Genomic DNA, 23,726 nt, shown 5'->3' on the forward strand with positions numbered 1-23,726 from the left:
TTCATTTTTATCTTGATTAAAATTTCTCCCAGTCACGGGCATAGAATTCCAACAACAAAACAAATGGTAAAGTCAACTTTGTACCACTAACATTTCTCAAGCAACGAGATCGCATCACGAAGTGACACTTTCTTTGAATTGAAATGATATAAAATTCCAACAAAAAAGCAAATGGTAAAGTCAACTTTCTACCACTAACATTTCTCAAGCAATGAGATGGCATAAGAGTTGAAATGCATTGACAATGAAAAGGTGTACCTTGGGACAGATTGCTATCATCCATTGTTCCTTTACATCATAAAAGGATCACAATTTTAACTAGAATGAAAATTATGCATATTAGATAACTAAATGATTCTTTCTCTCGTTGCATCAATAGAAAGACAACTATACACAAAGATCCAAGTCAGGATCCTTTTGTCCAGCATCGGGGAATATGTAATACAGAGATAGATCATGGATATGAAATTGCAAAAGCCTCTAAAACTGCAACAAAACAGAGCATTTTCCTTCTAGTTTAAACTATAGAACCCTTTTCCCATTTTTCTCTTTTTCTATTTCCTTTCCTTGTCTTTTGATAATATCGCATGCACCAATATTTGAACTCAAGTTGATATGATAAGGGAAAATTTATCAGTGAATCGATTCTTCACAAATGGACGATTACATTCCAGATTCGCACTAAAAGAATAAAAATGTGCTCTTTCTAAACGCCGAACCTAATAACAAACTGTAATAAATACTACAAAATATTTGTTTTCTCATTTTCAAAAAAATAAAAAAAATAAAAAATAAAACGGTGCCCTTTAAAACCAATCCATTTTTGTTCTAATCAAACCGAATTAATGTGTTATCCATAAAACACATAGAAAGTACAGAAATATTGAAATTTAAAAGAAATCAAAATTGCAAGAAATGCATTAATCAATCAAGAAATACGCAGAAACGAGCATTTCATCAAAATATGCATAAAGCAATCGATTAAATTACTTGTCGCAAATTTCTTTTGGAGAACATTTCTCCTCCAACGCCTTAGTCTCAGTAGCCGTACCGTACTCATCCGTACCGCAGATATATATTGCATTGTAACCTCTGTTTCTACAGTACCTCGCGAACACATCCGCACTCAACACACCTAAAGAACAAAAAAACATAAAAAAAAAAAAAAATACAATAAATATGTACTTAAATGGAGTAAAAAGATTGGATAATTACATCCAATGATATTGCCGAGGTGAGGCACGTTATTGACATAAGGCAGCGCGCTTGTAATGAGGATATTCCGCTTCCCAGGAATCGGAAGCTTCTTGGAGGCGGTGGCGGCATAAGTAGTATGATCTCCCATATTTGGAAGGCTTTTTTGCAGCCAAATGAAGAAAGAAAGAACACGATTCGATTTCGGGTAGTTCAGTTTAACTCAAATGGGTTTACAGGAGGTTGAGCTGAAATTAATCAAAATGGCCTTCTTACAACCCTAAATTATATGCCTAAGTTGAGTTTTGTTCCAATAATCACTTAGGTTCATGACTTTTGATTGATTATTGAAGATTAAAGGGTCGAGTTTTGATCACTAAATATAGATCCATGTCTTCGATTATGCTCATGTCTTAAATTGCTCATTGAAATTTAAAATACCGAGTTTTGACCACTTAATTTTAAAATATATCGTACGTTACTCACTGACATTACTGTTGAATTTTACAAAATATCGAGTTTACAGTAAGTGATGTATAATATTTTTCAAAGTTTAGTGAGTAATGTACATCATTTTCCAAAATTCAGTTAGGAATGTACGATTTTCAAAGTTCAGTGGTTAAAACTCGATATTTTAAATTTCAGTGAGCAATCGAAAACATGAAGCAATCGAAGATATGAACCTAAATTCAATAATAAAAATTCAATATTTTTAAATTTCAGTGATTAATAAAAAACATGGATCTAAGTTCATTGACCATTGGAACAATTAACTCACCGAAGTTAGACCCCATTTTTTTTTTTTTTATAAATTGCCTATTTTATTTGAGTGATGCTATGTAACTGCACTGGGTTACAACATTAGTTGAGGTGGTGTTTGTTGATAGGTTAAATAAATGGTAAAATTAAATGACTTACTCAATTTCACATAACATTTAATGTCACATTAACTTCGTCTAAATTAAAATTGTAACCCCAATGAAATTAAATAGCATTACTCATTTTATTTGTGTTTTAATTTTCAATTTTGAATTTATTTTTAGTTTTTTTGTTTTGAGAGTCTTTATTAAAATTGTTAAAAATGTATTTGATTTGTCATTTTGAGAAATTATTTCTCAAAATATAAAACTTAAAAACATGTTTAGTTTGAAATTTTGAAAAATTATTTTATAACAATTTATCCCACTAAATTTAATTACTCGGTAAAAAATACAATAATTTTATGTTAATGTCTCGTCAAGTGATATATACATTTTAAAGTTGGTGAATTTGAAAATATTTTTCTCTTTACAAAATTAAAATAAAAACAGATAATAAATTGAGTTCAAATTATAGAAAATAAAAATAAAAATAAATTATTCATTTAAATATATTTTTTAGAATTTTTATGTAAATTAACATATGTATGTTACATTGAATATTTTTATAAATAAGTATCAAGTTAGTTAAACCTGACTCGTTTTGAATATAATTATGAGTTATCAATTTATTTTTCTAAGTTCAAGATCAATTTTAAATCAATAGAAAACAAGTTGTTCAACGTTTTTTTATTTTATTTTATTTATTTTTTGCACACTTGTCCCTTTCTTGGGGAGGAAGGCATTGTGGACACTTCTCTTTTTCCCTTTTGATATGTTATGACTTTACCTAATCACGTTTGATTTTATTCTATTATTTTATCAACAACTTGAATTAATGCTTCTCTTTGATAAGTGGCTAGAAAGAGACATTGTATTTAAACCAATGTGCACTAAAAAAGGATGGATACAATGGAGTATGATATCATTTTTGGACCCTTTCATACCTTCTTCACTACTTGCACAGTGGAAACAAGAATAAACTAGACTCTACTTAAAATCTATCTATTCTAGAATTTCAATTTTTGTCACTTTCAATATTACATGATATTTGAAGAAAAATTTCGATTCCCCAAGCTCGATTTTCGAATTTGTTGTGCTCTCAATGTACAGTGCAAGAAACATAGTGACAACTTGTTTGGGAGTGATTTTTTTGCCCAAAAATTGATTTTTTTGACCGTTATTTCATTATTCCAGCCGTCATATTTGATTTCTTCTCTCACAGATCGATCCCACTTTTCTCCTAATGGTCAAAAAATCAATTTTTAAAATCACTCCCAAACAAGGTCTGAGAAATGACGAATACTTCGATAAAAATATGGGATCGATAATGCTAGCACATCATAGTAATTGATTTTGAACAAATTCAAATCAACTTATATTTATCGAAGGTAGCTTCCAGTATTCAAATCAACTTATATTTATCGAAGGTAGCTTACGGTAAATGAATAAGTGCTATTGGACATTGAATTTTTTTTCTCAATTATCTATTTAATTTTCAGTTTTGATTCAATGCAAGCTTGACCTACTTCAAATATGCTAAGTTAACAAAAATGGAATGCAGCTAACAAAAAACAACTTGGCATTTTTTTTACTGTACCAAATGTATCTTATTAAGCCCTTGTTTGGTTTAGTTAAAAATGTGATTTTTAATAGATTTTGATAAAATTAATGAAATATATCATTAAAAATCTTGATAAAAGTTGTGAATCTCATAAATTATATAGTTAAAAATAAATTTTAAAGCAAATAAAGACAAACTAATGGTAAGTCAGAGGATAGTGGTCGGTTGACTGCATTAAAATATGAATAATGCTACTCATACATAATGAAATTGAATAATAGTCTACATATAAATGATGCGTTAAAAAGATAGTGAAATTTTTTTTTCTTTTTAGAATCATGACACTTGACAGCTTTACATTCATCCATTTGAAAAATTATTTTTTAAATCAACTGCTCGAATTTCGACACAACTAAAATTGTCAACAAGGGTTATACAAATAGTTTATTTTTTTATATGGTTGAAAATTTTTGACCCAATCATATTTTATTATATCAAATATATGTAAATCATTATGTACGTGTATGACAATTGTTAAAATATACAATCGCATGTCACTTTCCTCTTAAAAGAAATTAAGCCCATATTTGATGGAATTAAAATTATATTTTTATTAGATTTTGATAAAATTGATGAAATGTATGATTGAAAAGATAGATTTTATAAAATATGTGATTAAAGTTAATTGTTAATTTTGACTTAAATTAAATCAAACAAGGCTAAATAATTCTTAATAGATCTAACAATGAATTTTAGCGTGAAATACAATTGACATAAAAGCATCTATAGATTGATTTCTATTTCAACGAGAGACGAAGACTCATACAGTACTCGATAGGTCTGAACAACGAAATCGTCAAATCGCAAAATCGAATCGTAACCATTTTTTTTGAAACCGTTGGTTTGGTTCCACGTGAATCTGTCAACGTTTTGGTTTTGAACCGAATCAAATTGGTTCGAAATGGTTTGGTTTATGTTTCAATTTTTTCAAACCGTTTACCAAAAAATATCTGAAAATAAATTAGTTTAAATTTTATTTAACCCAATTAAAACTTAACACATTTCAATTGAAAAGATACATCCATACGAGACATAATTCAATTAACTCAATTCAACAATTATACATCTCGTTAACTAATTAATTAATTATATTCAAATATTCATAAGTCATAACAACTGTGAATGTAAAATCCTCAAATTTGGTAAAGTGTTGAACAATCGATGCTAAACCACATTCATCAATTCTTCATTATAATTGAGCAGACAATAAAATCCAGATTTTAATTTAAAGTTGCACATTTCATTTCTTTCTAATAATTATCTCAAATTTTGCTCAAATTCAAGTCAGATTGCCAAAATTCTTTTATTTTTTTGTAACTCTTTTTATATTTTTATTGGTAGTTATGTTGTTTTATTCTAATAATTGTCAGTTTGTCGATCTCCATTAGAGTAATTTACTAATATTTAGATTTAGTAGAAACTTTGAATGATTCACATAAAGTCATAGTAGTTAGGTACTATTATATTCGAATTTTTTTATTCATTTTATTTTATTAATTATTTTATATCATTTAACTATAATCAATGAATTTATATACTATATTTTTATATTTATGAAGAAAATGAATCATGTATTACACTTGCATATGAACGGTATTAGTATCGACTAAGAGTTTAAAATATTTATATCATGTTGTTACATTATAATGATTATAATTATATAACTTTGATTTGTAATTTTTTTAATAATACAATTTATGTTTTAACACGAAATTTTAGACCAATATTTATGATTTAACTTATTTGATATATATTTATTTATTTTTTTTTGTTAAATCGTGGTTTTAAACCAAACCAAACCGGAAAAAATGGTTTGGTTTAGCAATTAAATTAGTTTGATTTGGTTTGAAAAAAATTTCAAATTGCTTTAAATGGTATGATTTGAAAATTTGTCTCAAAACGTTCAAATCCAGTCGTTTTCACCCCTAGCTCTCGTTTGGCCCTCATTACCTCAAAAAAAAATTCTCTATTTTTTTCAATTACATAATCTTCTATAAAATAATATTATACGTAAATTAAAATCTTTTACATTTTTTTAACTATACATTTTTCAAAAAATATTATTCTAGAAATTAAAATTGCCACGTGACAAGGGCCAAACAGGGGCACAATCTCAACCGCTCATTTTATTCCATCCAACGGTATATTGAACATATTCTCACACGCGCCTTAAATTTCATAAGTAAACCCAATTTAAAATAGAAAAAGTTTGGTTCAGCATTTGCAACCCTAATGGAACTCAAAGAGGAACTCAAACACAAGAGTTGAGATTATTATATAATATATATATTCAATAAATCTGATTGTACATATTAATTGATCACAAAACGGAGCCAGAAGAGAGAGGAGGCCGGGTTCCATGCGTATATAAAAATTTGGATTTAATCCCTACGTACCGAGAAAAGTTTCACAGGTGCCTTACTGACACCTCACTCGCTGTAAAGATGGGACCCTATGTTATTTGAAAAAAAATATATATTCTGAGGCTCCACTTAGTCTGGTCTGGAGAAGCGCCCAAAAAATTGACAATAAATTGCGGGCTAACGCATTTGTGTTAAAGCTTATATAAACTTTCATTCTGTCAATAAAGCACTGCTCATATATATTGAGGATCAAAGTGTAGGCTATAACTTTTCAAATGCAGATATTTTATATTGAATCACGTAGGCACAAGCAAATAGAATAAAAATAGGTTCGTGTACGTTGAATTGGGCGCTAATCAGATCTGATTTTCAAAGGTAAATTGCACTAATTACATTTTAATTTGTGATTTTTAAGGTTTTGTGTGTGGGATGCGGCGGGGATGGGTTGGCAGGGAGGTTTGTTGATGTGAATGTGGTGGTGAATTATTTTTTATTTTTTATTTTTTTGAAGTTTGACGGAGGAAAATATGCAATCTGATTGGATTCTATAACCAAAGCATGAAGGTTTCGTTTAATTTCTGATATACGTGTGTATGGAGGCTGTACTTATCATCTACTCACATTGTCTGTAGATTAGGTTATTGTTGAACTAATTTTGGCACTCATATGGAAATTTAGTGTCTGAGGATAGAAAAAAAGTTAGAACTTTACACTCTCACTCTCAAAATATTCACTAGAGTTGCTACTTGTGAAAGAACAATCAGGTAAGTGTGCAGAAGCTTCTAGTCACCATTTCATTTTTTTAAAGGAAAAATTAATTCTTATTCAGATTTGTCCAAAAGTGCCAAATCAGCTATAAAAGTTGTGGACTTCCCAAAAATACAATGCTTTGCCAAAAAAAGAGAAATTTACTGTAACACGTACATAGTTTAGAGTTGCAAAACTGGATCATGCTATCACCACACTATGAAATCCATACTTCACTTTGAAATCAGTGTAATGCGATACATTTCTGATTTCAGTAACATGTGAAGAGAATCCAAATTTTATATTTAAGACAATGTGATGCTAATACCAGCAAAGACCTGCTTCCATTTAATCTGGTCTAGATTTTTGTTACGTGTAAATGGCAGGGTTTATTTCCAGTTGATCTCTTAAAGCTTCATATTTAATAGCTGACTTGGTATCTGTCATATCTGTGGATTAATGTATGCATGAACTCAAACCTGTTCACACTTTTTCATAAAAGCTGATTATTGAAGTAATTTATCATCAGTGAATATATATGTTGATCATTTATATTAGAGGATGATGGTGAAAGGTAGAACTTCACCAGTCTCTTGTGCTTAAATCCACTGCATTAGTAGGATCTAATACTCTGGATCTAAAAATTGATGTATAGTTCTATTCCTTTTACCAGCTTTTATACAGTGGTAAATGTGATTGTTACGAGATATATTTTAAATTTGTTTGACTAAGTTTATATCTATTCACGTTATTGCCCCTTAAAATCATTTGTAGGATTCTAGATCAGCAGCATCCTGAAAAGTTCTTCTGCAGTAGTTATATTCTGGGCCTTCAGAATGGCTGATGAAATATCAAGCTTTTGGGGTCCCATCACATCAACGCATGATTGGTGTGAGCCAAATTTTGTCTACTCTTCCTATTTTGCCGAATTTTTCAACATGATCTCGAATGTCCCAAGTGTTATTTTAGCACTTATTGGTCTCATGATTTCCTTGAGCCAACAATTTGAGAAAAGATTTAGCATCCTTCACATATCTAACATGATTCTTGCCATTGGCAGCATGTTATATCACTCTACGCTGCAACAGCTGTAAGTTTTCAATTTATGTTCTCGTCAATCTGCTTTTCCTTTTTTGTTGGCCTTGAAAGGCTGTAGTTTCATAGAGGGCTGATGGACCTTTTATGGTTGTGATTTACAATATAAACTTTGCTAAAATTTTTGTTTGGTGGTGACAGCATATAATTTTGTGTCGGAGTTTGCAAAGAAAGAAACAACACACCAAGTCTAGAATTCTTTAGTAACATTCAAAGAAACACTTCAATAAATCTTTAAACCATTTCAATGTATATTTAGAAAGAGAAGGAAAGCCAATAGCTGATTATTGTGAAAATTCTAGAGCATAATCGCATTTTTTATTTATTATAAGGTAAGTTGATATCTTAAAATAAAATCTAATTATGGTTAGAGACATCTTTTTGAATCAAATTATTGCGTCATACATGAAATTCATTTTTACTTTACTATTTTGTCTGTTTTTTCATTATGTTTTTCCTCCTTATTACCTTGTGTGGGCTCATGGATGTGGGACCTCTTCAAGATGTGTAATGGGTCTTGGTCGGAGGTTTATGAAGTGGACATCCATTAAGTGAAAACCAAGTTGATTTTTATTTTATTTTTGGATTTTTATTTAATGTATTTATACTAAGTTTTCTTCTCTTGTCATGACCAAATGAAGTTTAGAGGGATAATCGGTCCAGCTATGGTTACCTTCTCATGCTACTTTTTGCTTGCTTTGTGTTCTATTGACCAATAAGATGTGTAACATACCGTATAGGGATTTAATTGTATTATTAAAGAAAAATGAGGATGTTATAGAAATATAGGATTTTGAATTAAATTGTAAATAATTTGAGGATGCAAGTACTCCCTTAACATTTTGGCCATTCAAAGGCAGATGCCCAAAGGTTCAAAAAGTAATCTTATGGTATTGATTGAATGTATTTGGCGTTCTCTAGCTTTCTTTATCACTGGTAAGGAAATATATTCAAAAACACGTCTTTGTACAGATAACACTTTGCTCATAAAATACTTGTTAGAGTTCTATGTTTATAATATCTGTAGGCATTGCTACGACATTGTATTGGTATATAAGTAAGAATGAATTTGGACATTTAAGTTGTCATGTTACATTTTAATTCTTTAAGCAAATAAACGTGTAAGACGATAGTTGGAGGTTCTGATGGATGTGGCACTGTCTTTTTGTATCTCTTTTTTCACCATTTTGTTTCTCTTTCTGCTCCTTTCTGTCTGATATCTATTTAATATATGAATATGAAAGTTCTCATACAGATCAAAGAGTGTAAAGATGCTCAAATTAGGGTATTTAGACGAGTAAGATTTACTGGTTCTCTGGAAAGAATGATTGACGGATACATGTACCCTCCTTAAGCAGCAAGCAAAACCAAGGATCTGTGCCTTGATAAGGTGGACTCATGAGACTCTTCCGTAGTTTCCTATTGATCATCGTGTACAAGGTGTTTTAATTACCTACCACCAAGAATAGAAAAAAGTCTATTAAAACTTATAGTTGTAGCATACTGCATTCGAAAGTGGATATTACTACTATGATGTGGATGTAGTAGACTTTCTTCCATAATGCAGAAATGATATCTAGCTATTGGGACAATTGCAAGAAGAATTTAACCCTGCTTGCTGTTTATATGCATTCTTGGTCTTCATGTTTCTATGATATCTTCTCAAGTAAATGAGTTGAGTTATTTTAAGTCCCTTTTTACAGACTTTACACTACTGAATGTTACATAAGAATCACTATTTACAATATATTACGGCAGCAGTTGTATGACCTCTCCAAAGTTGCTTTTTTATCTGTTAAGCATTGGACGACTGTTTTGGTTTGGATACATATATATTTCTGATTAATTTATTAGTTGTCTAACAGTTTCATTCTGAATCCATGAGGGTTTAATTTTTTAGTTGTCTAAGTGTCATTTGGACTTTTGGCTGCTTTTTGTTGGGTGCACTGTTTTATTGTGGTGTATGATGGTCTGATGGATTGCGCTCCATTTCAGGAATTGATCTTTTCTGATCGTAATTGTTTCTTAGCGCTTCTCAAAATTCTGAAGTACCATCTTAATAGGGCATTATGATTAAAATCATGTGTTTGACGTTTGTATATATTGGAATTTGTAATTTGGCTAAATTGGTGCTTTAAGCTCTTTGTGAGTCTGAAAAAGAAGAACAAGACTTGCATTCTGGAAAAATGAGACATACTTTTGTTATTTAAGCTTTGAATTCGTTCAGGGAACTGTCTATGGGAATATTCTTCTCTTTGCCAAAACTATTCGTTTACAGTAGCTTCAGTTTTATGTTTTTGGCCGTTCAATCAAATGATGCAATCAACATTCATTTAGAATTTTATGTTTTCAGGCAACAGCAAGGTGATGAAACGCCTATGGTGTGGGAAATGCTCCTTTATATCTACATCCTGTACTCACCAGATTGGCATTATCGAAGTACGATGCCCACCTTCTTGTTCCTCTATGGCGCGGTATTTGCTATTGCACACTCACAGCTCCACTTTGATATTGGTTTTAAGGTGCACTATGCTCTGCTTTGTCTTCTTTGCATTCCTCGGGCATACAAATATTACATTCAGACAGAAGATAAATCGGCTAAGTGGCTTGCAAAGTTGTACGTGATCACTCTATTAGTTGGGAGTCTGTGTTGGGTAGTTGACCATTTCTTCTGCAACCACATCTCGCACCGGTATTTCAATCCTCAGGGTCATGCACTGTGGCATGTCTTGATGGGGTTTAACTCATACTTTGCAAATACGTTCCTAATGTACTGCCGAGCTCAACAACGCGAGTGGGGTCCAAAAGTTATGTTAGGATTTTTCCCCTATGTGAAGATTCAAAAACCAAAAGCCCAGTAGAAGTCAACTTTGGATAGCAATTAGCATCACAAGGAAGCAGGTAATTGTCTTGTGCTTGTTGGTAAATGTGAGTGATCACATTCTTTTTTGTTTTTCCATTCACAGTAGTGTAAATGATTACTGGGAATGATACCATTAGGTTGAATTTCAATTGGTCAAATTTTGACTGTTCCCGGATGTATTATATTTATTTACATAATTCAATAGGTGATTACATGAACTTGGTATTTAATTGTTGTAGAACTAAAATTTATAGGATTCTCTTAAAAATGTTTTGACACACATAAGCTTTGCTGTGACGAAAAATGAGAAGACAGGTTCTATATATATTTACGAGCACATATTGATTATGTTGGATGTCGTATGTTGCAGTGACATTTTAAATTCAGTATGCAGACCTTTTTGAATCCATATAAGGTGCTCAAGCAGTAATCAATATACATTTTTATGTTCTTTTCTGTTGTATGAAGTATAACGTAATGATGGAATATCAGTTTGTTGCCTCCTTTGTTTTTGAATTCGACTAATATAGAGACTCGTCAAGTTTGTGAACGAATAGTGTTGCATTATTCTCCACTGAAAGGGACTAGTCAGGTTCTCTGGTAGGGAGTTCTGACTGTTCAATAATAAAAAGTGAACCCAATTCTACCTTTATATTTATCTCCGGTACTATTTATTTATTTTTATATTTTCTATTTCTATTAATTTTTTAAAATTTCTATCTAGCGTTGAATATGGTTCAATTTAACAGTTTGAAACAGTTTACAAAAATTGAAATATAAACTAAACCATTTCGAAGCGGTTTAGCTTGGTTCAAAATCAAAATATTGACAAATTCACATGGTGCCAAACCAACGATTTCAAAAAGTGATTTCGATTCGATTTTACAATTGGCGATTTCATTGTTCAACATTATTTTTATCAATTATATAATAATTTTGACTTTATATTTACAGGCTGGAAACCCATTGAAATCTGAGGGGATTCGGCTAGAATTTCTAAGGAGTTCGCTATTTATAGTTGTAATTTCAAAATCTATTAACATCTATTTAAATCTTTTCAGTTAATGGAAGAAACACCATTAGAGCAAATTAATATAATTTCCTTTTTTTTTTTTTTTTTAAATTTACATCATAGAAAATTTGCATTGAAGATTGTATGGCAAATTAAATTGGAAGATTGTATTAACTAAAACCAGACCAGATTCTGGTGACAAAATGCAAAAAATTAACAGTTTGATTTCAAAATACAGAGGGTGAGGATTAACAGTGTGATTTTCAAAATGCAGAAAATGAGGATTAATAGTTTGATTTCCACATGTAACTCAGCCAAAAAATGCAGAAGAATTAACAGTTTGATTTAAAAAATTATCGACCAGCGAAAATGAGGATAGCATGGACGTTCCAGGATAGTGGATACTATATTAATTTACTATGATACGAAACCAACAATGGAAGAGACAAGCTAGAAAATTTGCATCCACCATTGTTTTATATAAAAAGGATAAATATAATTTTTTAAAAAAGAATTTAAAATTGTAAAAATGATAGATTTAGGGTGAGATAATTATATAAAAATTGTGTGCATGTATAGTATTTAAATTAATGAATTTAATAAGGATAATATTGGAATATGACGTCGATGAAAATAATATATTTTTTAAAAACTTTAATAAGAATAGATATAGAGTGAGCAGGGGTGGACCCAAACGACTTAGATTAGGGGGTCAAAAAAAAAAATTTATAAGGTATCTTCAAATAAAAATAAGCTATAAAAAAATAAAAAGTTAAACAAAATTTTTCTTTTTTCCAAAATCTAGAGGGTGAATTGACCCTATAATCCCCCCTAGGTCCGCCCATGAGAGTGATATATATATAAGGAAAATGGTTGTTGGCCAGGCCAAAAAAAGGCCCAAAGCCAGGGTGCCGAGGTGTTTTCACCTCGGCCCTTGGATCTGAAATTTAAAAAAAAAAAAAATATGAGATCGGGGGCTGAGGTGGCCTGTCCCTGAATCGGTTACTGAGTCGGACTCAGTAGCAGAGTTCAAAAATAAGAGGGATCGAAAATAATAATGAGGTTGTAATGACTATTGTCATTCAACAATCAAAGCATGGATCTTATCTAGGATTGATGGCGATTTAACAAGATATATGTATTAAAGGCCATGTCTAAAAATTATATATGCATTAGTTTATGCTTTTAGGGTTCATTTGATTGTAAAGATGGAAAAAGAAAAATTAATTCTATGTAAGTTGGAAAAGAAAAAACTACCAAAACTATAGGAATTTGATTTCCATTCAATTGGTCAAAATTATGCTTTAAGTGTTTGTACCTTGGAATTTGAACCTCATTTTCACTTTCGTATCAAATAAAAAAAGTTGAAAACAAATTCCTCGGATGCGATATTTTTCATGAAATTCAATGCTATCAAATAGACCTTTAGATTATTGTCTAAAAGTATTGAGGGAGAAGCTACACTTTCGTGATGAAATAATTTATTATTTGTTTAATAGTTTAGTACACTGATTCAATCTTTGATAGGCTTGGGCACGATTTGGTTTGGGTTGGTTTCGACTCCAACTCAAAACCAAAATCAAATTAGTTGGTTTTGATGAATTTCAACTCAAATCAATCCACTCTAACTCTTAAATAAACGGAACCAAACCAAATCGGTTTAGTTTGATTTGATTCGGCTAGTGGGTTTTAACTTTTAGTCCAAAATGATTTATTTTTTTTAAATGTCTAAGTTTTGTGCCTGCTTAGATTACAAGAACTAAAATAAGTTTATATAATAAAAAATATTGACTAATAAATAAAATTAGGTTAATAGAGGTGGATCAACTGAAAACTTAATAATTTTATTTATTTATTTATTTAATACATTATGTAGCCTGATTTCCCTGAGTAAGAAAAAATGGCTAAGTATAACATAATGAGCATATGAAAAGAAATTCTTAGTGTTATTAGTTATCAACAACATTATAAATTGGAAGAAATTGAGATATGTTAAGAGATTATGATTTATCTTTTTATTTTTATTTTTCTTTACATAAAAAGGTAAACATTAAATGGGTTGGGTTGGTTTGATTAACTAGCGATTTGAGGCTACAAACGATAATCGAATTGATTCACCATAATTTTGTAAATCAAATCAAACCAATTACCTATGAGAAACTGACACGAACCAATTGGTTCGAGTCGGTTCGATTTGATTGGTTTGATCGATGTTTTGGTTTTTTTTTTTTTTTTTCCCAGGCTAACTCTTTGACAAGATGTGTGATAAAATTAAGCTATTTGGTTTTTTTCGTAACTAATTTGTAAGTAATAGAAGGCTCTGGTAGCGTAGACAGCAGGGAACTCAAATTCTTATGGTATTCTGAGTGTTTCACGTCGTTTTCGAATATTAGATTATTCTCCATTTTGGGATGTGCTTGTCAAAACCTTTTTTCAAGATTGCAACTTTTTTATCAATTAATTAGATTATACTTGTGGAACTCAAATAGCATTTTCCTAACACGCTTTCTATTCTTCGAAATTGATATAAAATTTATCTTTACGTTATTGACAAAAGTCTTTCAAGAAAATGTATTTATGTTTTGTTCTTTTCTTGAAAGAGGGAGCGACGATAGAGAAAAGGCGATTATTTATAACTTCCATCTAGATTTTTTACCTTACTTAACGTGTCGATAAAAACAGTTGAAAAAGTTGCTTTTAAATAGGTAGCTATTTTATTGAATATCAAAACTCTATAAACCCTTCATTGATCGACAGTTTATATCTTGAAAAAGTTCAGTAAATATTATTTATCTGAAATTTTCTCTTTTTGGATGTTTATGATATGCACTTAAATAGGCCAACCGCAGCCAATATCTTAAAAAGAGAAGTGAATATATTTTTTTAAGAATAGATTTGTTAAAAATAATATGAAAAATCTTGCTCATCAAAACACCACCACCATTTATCAAAATTCTTCCAAATTAATATCTGATTTTTTGATCATTCCAAAAAATTTGATTTTTTAATCGTTCCAGCCGTAATTTTTGATTTCTCTCGCATGTGGTCAAAAAATCAGTTCTATTAAAATATAGAACAGTTCTCAAAATCAATTCTCTTAGTGGTCAAAAAATCAATTCTCAAAATCACTATCAAATATATCCTTATGTTCATTCTCCATCCTCAAGTACTCTAGTATCAGCATCATTGGCGGACCTACACAAGGTCCTAGTGGGTCACTTGACTCACCAGCTTCAAGTTAAAATTATTTTATCATTTGTGATATTTAATTTGAAAATTCATTAAAAAAATTTATTCATTATATATGTGAGATTATTTGAAACTCTTTGGGAATTGTTATTTATCATATATATGAGATTTGTGAATCTATGATAGTGATCATGTATATATGTTTTTGTAGAATTCATAAATTTTTTGTAACCTTTTAATAAATTTAATTGTGTCCCACTAACTTCAATTGTCTGCATCCACCACTTATCAGCATGGTAATGCACCACAATCCCATTCCAATTTTTTTCATACAATCCTTTGTGCTCTTGGCTGCAACCCTGCCGTCAAATTTACCACCCCATCATTCACCTGAATATTCTCAGTAATCCTTCCCAGCCCATCCTTTCAACACATTGTTCCCGTGCAAAAAACTCATCTCTAAAGTGGGTCCTTCGTAAGATTGGTTTTGTATCACAATTTTTTGTCGATTTTATTGACAAACCCATGATTTGAATTTTGAGAAATGATACGGTGGTTTGGAGATTCAATTGTGCCACAGAGAAGATGAAGGGGATGGAGAATGGAATAAGATGACACAAAATTATGATTGTTATGGAAGTATTTTAGGGATTAATAAGGTAATTAGGGATGTTTGGAGATTGGTTTACGAATTCTATAGTATTTTAGTAGATAAATTTTGAGTGTTGGATTGATTAAATTAAAGGTCACGATTATTTGTCGAATTAGTGGGTAGAGGAACCGTCCCGTTATATATAAAATAGATATATTTAAAATTAAATAAAAATATATCGTTCTAAAATTCATCCACTAATATTTATTCTCATTAAATTCTATTAAAAAAATTTATATTCTTTTAAAATTTGTGTTTAACTAAAACTCTAATAATCATAAAATATGATTTTCAACTGAAATCAAAACAACAATAGAAAGATTACAAGAAAATACATGAAGACTAAGAATTTGATGAATTTAGTATTAACATCAGAGGAAATACATGAAGAAGAAGTTCATCAGTTTTATTTTTGTTGTTGAAAGAACAAAATCATGTCAGAAGATGGAAGTCTTGCCCCCACCATTAATGACTTTTAGCTCTATACAGAAGTATTGCCTTCTAAGTTACTTTACATTCAAGTTTGGATGAAGAACCATTCTACTTGCAGTCACTCACCGTCGCAATCGTCATACGTGGCATGTAAGTGACAGTTAATGATATGATATATGAAGTAAGAAAAAACTATCATATTAATACATCAAATCGCAAAATGTTATGTAAAATGTCACGTAGGGCGACTACCGTAATAAGCTACTATGAATAACATTACTCTTTGATGAATATAGTGGTTTTTTAAAATTTTTGAAATTGTATTAGGGATATATTTAGAGAGATGAATATATAAAATTTTTATGGATGTATAATGTTTAAATGAATAAATTTAATAAGGATGTTATTGGAATGTAGTGTGAATAAAAATAGAAATTTTTTAAAATTTTAATAGACATTGATAAAGAGTGTGATGAATATATAATAATTGTGGACGTAAATAGCGTCACTCTGAATGTTTTACTAATTTAGGGCCCGTTTGGTAGAGATTTTGAGAATTGATTTTTTGACCGTTACAAGAAAAGTGGGGTCCACATGTGAGAGAAGAAGTCAAAAATTACGACTTAAATAGTAAAATAACGGTCAAAAAATTAATTTTTTGGGGCAAAAAATCCCTACCAAACGGGGCTTTAGTCTATATTTCGACATGTGATTAAATTTAAAAGTAATACCTAAAAACCAGAAAGGTAAATAATCGCATATCATTGATTAATATTTAAATCCTCTCTTATCCATATATATATATACCGTACGTCTCCTCAATCTGTATACATCGTTATATATCCAAACCTAAATTTAAGAGAGAAATCTGTTTACTGTGGAGTCTTCCATGGTTTCTTGCTTCAACATGCACTCACCACTTCTAATGTTTCCTGTGAAAGAAGAAAATAATATTTGTTTTTTCAGTCTTGCAAATAAGAGAGAATTTGAACTTGAAGCTCATTTCGAAAAACTTCAAGAATGGCGTTTTGTAGGGTCATCTCAGGGATGGCTACTGCTCTTGAACCAGAAAGCCGATCCCATTCTCTTGAATCCTTTTTCAGGAATCAATTTCCAACTACCTGGGAAAGAGACTTTTCCACATATTCATAGCATCCAAGAAGTCATTGAAGATGTCTTTAAAGTCCATTTCAAATATAGGAAAGATTCAATTTTCCTCGATTCGAAAACTCTTCAAAAACTTCTGATTGTAAAGGCTGTTTTGTCTACTAGTCGACTGTGCAATACGAATTGCACGGTGATAGTCATGTACGACGTTCTTTGCACGTCAAGGCTCGCCTTCTGCAGGCCGGGATCAAGTGGATGGACGGGCTTTGGTGGTGAAATTCAGTCATACTATGACATTTTATGCAATGGTAACACATTATATACACTGGGAGCTGGACCTTCAATCGAAGTATGGGATTTGGATGAATTTTTTCCAAGAAGAAAGATGATTATTCAAGCTTCTTGCCCTAGAAATTTGACAGAAGCCCATCAAATTTACCCGTCCGATCTTTACTCTTCCAAATGGTACTTGGTTTTCTCATCATGGGAGATGTTTCTTGTTGTGAGGTATATTGGAGAGTTTGTTAGGTACGATGGAGAGGTAGTTTACGAGGGAGATACTCTAACTGATTACTCGTCCAATCCTTTAATATGTCCTTACAGAACAGTTCAATTCCATGTCTACAAACTCGACTTTGATCAGAAAACATGGCTGCAAGTGGAATCTTTGAATGGTTGTGCTCTATTTGTGGGTGGAAATCACTCCGTCTCTGTAGTGGCTAAGGATCATCCTGGATGCAAATCGGATGCAATTTACTTTACTGATGATTATTGGGAAAGAATTGATGAGGATTACTCTTATGGAGGTCACGACATTGGGATCTTCAAGTTAGGAGATGGAAGTATAGATCCATTGTTGAACTGCGATCAAGAGAAGACTGAACCTCCGCCATTTTGGATTGTTCCTAATTAGGAGCCGTGCTACAGTGTCCGTATGGATGGCCGCGGAATTGACATAACACACACATGGGGTTGAGATTATTTTATTCATGAGAACCTACGTCAAGCATGTGAAGGCGTGGTCACCGGTGAGAACGACCTCGCTGGTCCTTTGGCTTTTTCCTCCTAACTAGTTAGATATTTTTCTACTTATTATTATTAATATTTTATTTTTATTTTTATTTTTTGTTTTTTTTTGTTTTTGCTCATATCACTTGTTATCAGTATTTAGTACTGTTCATAGTTGTACGTGGATTTAGATTTTTTCTTTTAATCGAATCTGAAATTATCTTTGTAAATTCTTGAGAAGTACTTGAGAATGTGTACTATTTCTAATTACTAGTGATTTGAATATTTTTCAAGTTCCTATTATGATGTGGCTAGCCTCCAAGGAAAGAGTAAACTCTTAAGAATTTGAAATGGCTTCTCAGGAAGATAAGGATTTCCCTTTTCTCATTTACTTCAAAAACATAAAGACACTCTAGGTGGATACTCACCTAGCATAGATTCTTGTCCATATTGTTGCCCTTGGTCGATATCAGAGGTTCATTCAGATGGAAATGGATCAACTTTGAGCTCAAATTTTAGTAGTATCTATACTCCAAAATTAAAAGAACCAACTTGTTCTACAACGCGAGGTGATTATCGTATTATATTTATTTATTGAAAATTATTTAGATTTGAATGAAATATTTGAAATCTAAATTACCCATTTGAAACTTGAAAAATTAAAGAATTTGATTTGATTGAGAATTATTGAACTCTTGTCCCATTTAGGAAACTTTTGTATGATTTATATAGTGAACGTTTGTCAATTGAATTTGAGCAAGGGGTATTAGTTACCACTACTCTTTGGAATGAAGATACCTGGATCCTATTGTGTTCAATCTTAAGCTCACATTGTCACACACGAGCCCAATGATGTTGTCATATGATCAGCTCAGCACGATTAAGTGCACATGTTAAGTCCGATTCGATGCACGTGGGTCCTTTTCTTACATATATTTTTTGGACAAAATTTATTTAAAATTTTGAGATTGTAATTAGTCAAATTCATGACTTCAGTATGAATAGAGCTATTTGTTTGTTTTTTTGAAAGGTTTCTGACAATAATCACTATTTTGAAAATGCTTGTAGAGTGTTCAAATGACCACAAATAAGTCTATAAGTAACCTACCTTGTTGTTGGAAATGTACATCATTTTTATTGCAAACATTCTTGCTCTGAATCTCAATTCTCTCTATAATTCTGATATTATTTTTTCGAGTGCGAAAATGTTGTATTGAGTTCATTGGAACTCTTATTGATAGTGTGCTGTTTTCATAAAAGTCGAAATTCGTTTTATTCTAAGAGACGATTGCTGACCGTTATTAACATCGTAGAAGTGAACAAATTTGTTTTAAAAGACACATTGTGAAGTTGGTGAGTTCAGGGGCGAATCCAGAAAAAAATTCAAAACGGGTTTATACATATAAAAAAAATATCGCACATAAAAAAATATTTTACTTAAAATTTTTATTTTTTTATTGGACATTTGGGCTATAGGGACAAGCTGTAACAGAGCCCAGCCCAGCCCGTCCCGTCCCTAGATCCGCCCATGGGTGAGTTTCAATTAATTTGTTGATCATGTTGATCATACTGTTACGCTGTTCAAATTCATTTTGATAATCTATAGGTGTATGTACCTTCGGAAGAAATTATGAAACTACAGATTCTGTCGAAGTTTACGGTTATGGTTTTCTGTTGGATATATTTTTGACCTTTTAACTTCTGAATATGTTAAAGGATGCCGAGTGCAAACAATCTGCAAAACAAATCTTAAAAACTTCAAGATTTTTATTTGATAAATTGTACAAGAAAATCTAAACACCGAAATAAATTATCGATTTTTTGAATTTAATTTCTTTTTTCATTATAATTATAATTTATCTTTCTCATTCAATTTTATTTTAATATAATACACTAAAATGCGGTCAAATATTGAAGCCGGTGCTTTTAAATCTTTTATTTATATGGTTGGCCTCAATTTTTTATTGATATTAAAGTGGACATAATAAAAACTAGAAGCAGCAGAGTTTAATGAGAGCTTTTGTTTATAGATATTTATTAATTTGGAAGATAAACTTATTTGTCATTTTTTGTGATATATAAATGTATTAATTTGGTTCAACCACGGTTCGATTCGATCATTTTCCTTTGTCGGATCAATGTCTAGGTTGATTTTCAAAAGATTAGTAAGTGATGGGAATTAGGGAAAATTGTAGCAGGGTCCCTAACTTTATTGACTGTTAGTCGATCAAGGAAGATAGACTTTGACTGATTTTGACAAATTGAAATGGGTAAAATGATAAATTTGCTATTATATACATAAAATAATTTTAAAAGCCAAAAGTAAAATAAAATAAAAGAGAAAAGAAAAAAAAAAAAAATAATCTCTTCCAGATCTCACCCACTTCCCAATCCACCTACGCCCAAACTAAACTTGCTACTTTCGGCCACCACTAGACGGTGACTTTAGCATTCGCATCCGACCCGGCTCCAGAGACCAAGAAGCGCGAGTCGAGAGGCATAATGAAGCTCACAAGGAGGTGAAATCGGAACAGTTCTTCTTTTTACCATTCTCTAGCGGCGGATCCACTGAGGAATCGGAGTGTAGGAACTTGAGATGGTGAATTCCGTTCTTCTCCTACCAGATTTTAAACTCCATTCCCCAAGTGAAGTCATCTCTGTCTCACCAATATTCACCTTACAGCACATACCCGCCATTGAATATCAATCTCGTAAAAGTATGTTGGGTTTTATAGTAGCGAAAATAATTTTTGGTAGTTGGTTTTGATTTAATGTTGGTGGTTGGTTTTGGTTTGATTGTGGTGGTGGCAATGGTGGCGATTTCCGAGCGACTGTTGTGCGTGATGGTGGTAGCTGTGCCGATCCTCCAAATGTGGTGGTGGCGGTTTACGGGCAAAATTGTGGATTTGGGGAGGGGGAGGGGGGGTGGATGGGGCGACGGCTGCTGTGATCAATAGTGGTTAGTCGTCGACGAAGAGGCAATGATGGTGCCGACAGTGTGCCAGCCATTCGACTGTTGGCTAGAAAGAGAAGCCCATTTCATTTTTTATTTTTATTTTCTAATTTTTTGTTTATTTATTTAATGTAGTAATTGTAAAATTACTATTTTACCCATTTATATTTGGTCAAAATTAATCAAAGTCCACATTTCTTGGTCAACTAGATGGTTTTCATTCATTTGGACCTCAGATACATATTTTTAAAAGGTTTGGAACTATGGATGGTACAAATTAAAGGTTGAGATAAAGTTTGCAAAAAAAAATAAAAAAATGAAAGGTTAGGAATTGTTGATGCAATTTTTCCTAGGAATTATTTCCATCTATCATTCTTTTTAATCATATAAATTAAAAAAAAAATCTATATAATTCTTAATTATACTAATTCCATTATTCTCTTATTAAGTTCATATTTCTTGACATTTGTAGTGTAGAGCCTCGGGACTTGTCCTTCGTGTTCTAAATTACCCAAAAAAATCATCCTTACCTTCCACGTTGAAGATGATCAATATTCAATATTATTCGTCAATTTCTTTTATTTGATTATTTTATGTGCATCATACGTAAAATTCAATTGTTAGAAAACAAAATGCTTTATTTTCAATTAACGATAAGCCAGATTTAGTTCCAATTTGAGAAATCTAGCCTTACTGTTCTCTGGGCCAATATTTCAAGTAGGAGAAAAATATTTTGTGGCTTAAAAGTTGATCGCAATAATTCACGAATTTGGGGACAATTTGTATGTTGCGCATTTTATAGGGACTAAAGTGAAAATAAGGAAAATTACAAATTTACAGTCCATAAAATAAAAATCTATTATTAAATTAATTTTGTGAGACATTGTTACTTTATTTTGGACTTGAAATAAATATCAGTGTCATAATGAAATACAAATTCTATCGTGAGATTGGATATGGAAATAAGTGAGAATTCAACAGAATCCTTTTTGTTTCCTAATTTAAATAAATATTTCCTTTTCTTAATCCCAGTTGTAAACCAATAAATTATCTTCCAATTTCCACTGTGATTCTTTATTATGCGTCTCTATATATTCAATACTATACTCCATTTGTACGCATTCATTGAGACAATTTCAGTTTCGTTTACCATTATGGAGTTGTTCAAGATTTCATGTTCTAACGTCTCTTCGCCCCTTCTTATGCTTCCCATTCAACAAGAAAATAACGTTTGCCTCTTCACTCTCACAAATAAGATGCAATATCGATTCGATGTCGATATCGAAGAACTTCAGGATTGCCGTTTTGTGGGTTCATCTCATGGATGGTTAATTCTTTTGAACCAAAAGGCCGATCCCATTCTTCTCAATATCTTTACAGGATTCTGTCATCAACTTCCAGGAAAAGAAACTTTTCCCCACATTCATGCCATCCGTGAAGTCGAGAACGAAGTCTTTGAAATCCATTACAAGTCTTGGGATTATTCAGTTTCCCACTCTTCGAAAACTCTTCGACAACTTTCTGTCGCAAAAGCTGTTTTATCTGAGAATCCTTCGTCTTGTGATGCAGATTGTAAGGCGATAATTATGTACAATGTGCTTTGCAAATCGAAACTAGCTTTCTGCAGGCTCGGAGATTGTGAATGGACGGGCTTTGATGGTGGAATTGAGTCATATTATGACATTGTTTGCAATAATAATATGCTTTATGCATTGGGGGCAGGACCTTCAGTTGAAATATGGGATTTAAGTGAATCTACTCCAAGCATGAAGATGATTATTCAAGTCCCTTCTCCTCGAAAGTTGACAGAATCCCATCAAATTTACCCATCTGATCTCTATTCATCCCAATGGTACTTGGCTTTCTCGTCGGGGGAGATGTTTCTAGTTGTGAGGTATATCGGAGAGTTCGTCAGGTTCGATGGAGTAGTAGTTTACGAAGGCGATACTCTCACTGATCATTCATCCCAGCCTTTAATTTGTCCTTACAGAACAGTTAAGTTCCATGCCTATAAACTCGACTTCGATCAGAAACTATGGCTTCCAGTACAATCTTTGAATGATTATGCACTATTCGTGGGCGGAAATCATACCGAATTGTTACCAGTTAAGGAGCATCCGGGATGCAAGGGGAATGCCATTTACTTCACTGATGATTATTGGGATCGAATGGATGAGGATTACTCTTATGGAGGTCACGACATGGGAATCTTCAACTTAGAAGATGGAAGTATAGAGCCATTGTTGGACTTCGATCAAGAGAGAATTGAACCACCACCATTTTGGATTGTTCCTAACTAGTTTTCTTGTGATACATTTTGCTCATATCAGTTGTTATCAATTTAGGTTCACAATTGTATACGGTATTATAGTTTTCTTGTAATAAAATCTGCAGTTGCCTTTGTCAATAAATTCTAGAAAAGTACTTCAAACTGTGTGTCATCCCTATATATTTTGTAGGGTAATGCTACGCGAATATCATGATGTTCATAACAGTGAACACCATGACACACATTCTTTTGAACCACACATTCTTCTAAAATTACTGTTACCAAATTCATTTTCTTAAAAAAAGAAAAAGAAAAAAAAAGGGTTCAATTTAATGGTTATCAAACAAGGACATAATATAAT

General features: G+C 31.6%; 4 protein-coding genes across 5 annotated transcripts in view; 3 read left to right on the forward strand and 1 right to left on the reverse strand.

The window, feature by feature from the left end:
* Positions 1 to 1,479, reverse strand: part of LOC111393023 (probable methionine--tRNA ligase) — a 10,694-nt gene extending 9,215 nt beyond the window's left edge. The window contains exons 1-2 of the mRNA XM_023018424.1: positions 1,216 to 1,479; positions 991 to 1,135 (exon numbers count right to left, since the gene is read on the reverse strand). Coding sequence (XP_022874192.1) covers positions 991 to 1,135; positions 1,216 to 1,345 — 275 coding nt within the window. The 5' untranslated portion in view covers positions 1,346 to 1,479. The remainder of the gene's footprint in view (positions 1 to 990; positions 1,136 to 1,215) is intronic.
* A 4,700-nt stretch (positions 1,480 to 6,179) lies between these two features.
* LOC111393625 (alkaline ceramidase-like) lies at positions 6,180 to 10,963 on the forward strand. 2 transcript variants are annotated; one of them, XM_023019252.1, is made up of 4 exons: positions 6,191 to 6,413; positions 7,560 to 7,674; positions 7,846 to 7,875; positions 10,234 to 10,963. In XM_023019252.1, the coding sequence occupies exons 2-4, from the start codon at positions 7,622 to 7,624 to the stop codon at positions 10,739 to 10,741; spliced, it is 591 nt and encodes a 196-aa protein (XP_022875020.1). In that variant the 5' UTR covers positions 6,191 to 6,413; positions 7,560 to 7,621; the 3' UTR covers positions 10,742 to 10,963. The 2 variants fall into 2 exon arrangements, with proteins under 2 accessions (XP_022875018.1, XP_022875020.1); XM_023019250.1 differs by having other exon boundaries at positions 6,180 to 6,413; positions 7,560 to 7,875.
* Positions 10,964 to 16,917: 5,954 nt separating this feature from the next.
* Positions 16,918 to 18,048, forward strand: LOC111393024 (F-box protein SKIP23-like). Its single transcript, XM_023018425.1, has one exon. It carries the CDS (start codon positions 16,918 to 16,920, stop codon positions 18,046 to 18,048), a length of 1,131 nt encoding a protein of 376 aa, XP_022874193.1.
* A 4,202-nt stretch (positions 18,049 to 22,250) lies between these two features.
* On the forward strand, positions 22,251 to 23,396 carry LOC111393025. The gene has a single exon (XM_023018426.1). It carries the CDS (start codon positions 22,251 to 22,253, stop codon positions 23,394 to 23,396), a length of 1,146 nt encoding a protein of 381 aa, XP_022874194.1.
* Positions 23,397 to 23,726: the final 330 nt, after the last annotated feature.

Source organism: Olea europaea, chromosome 4 (genome assembly GCF_002742605.1).
Source record: "Olea europaea var. sylvestris chromosome 4, O_europaea_v1, whole genome shotgun sequence".
NCBI lineage: Eukaryota > Viridiplantae > Streptophyta > Magnoliopsida > Lamiales > Oleaceae > Olea > Olea europaea.

What these genes read in the sequence shown, in the direction of transcription:
- LOC111393625 (XM_023019250.1), top strand. Translation starts at nt 7,622, where the DNA reads ATGGCTGATGAAATATCAAGCTTTTGGGGTCCCATCACATCAACGCAT. An exon ending in CACTCTACGCTGCAACAGCT is followed by an intron (nt 7,876 to 10,233) that starts GTAAGTTTTCAA and finishes TTATGTTTTCAG; the next exon opens with GCAACAGCAAGGTGATGAAA.
- LOC111393025 (XM_023018426.1), top strand. Translation starts at nt 22,251, where the DNA reads ATGGAGTTGTTCAAGATTTCATGTTCTAACGTCTCTTCGCCCCTTCTT.
- LOC111393024 (XM_023018425.1), top strand. Translation starts at nt 16,918, where the DNA reads ATGGTTTCTTGCTTCAACATGCACTCACCACTTCTAATGTTTCCTGTG.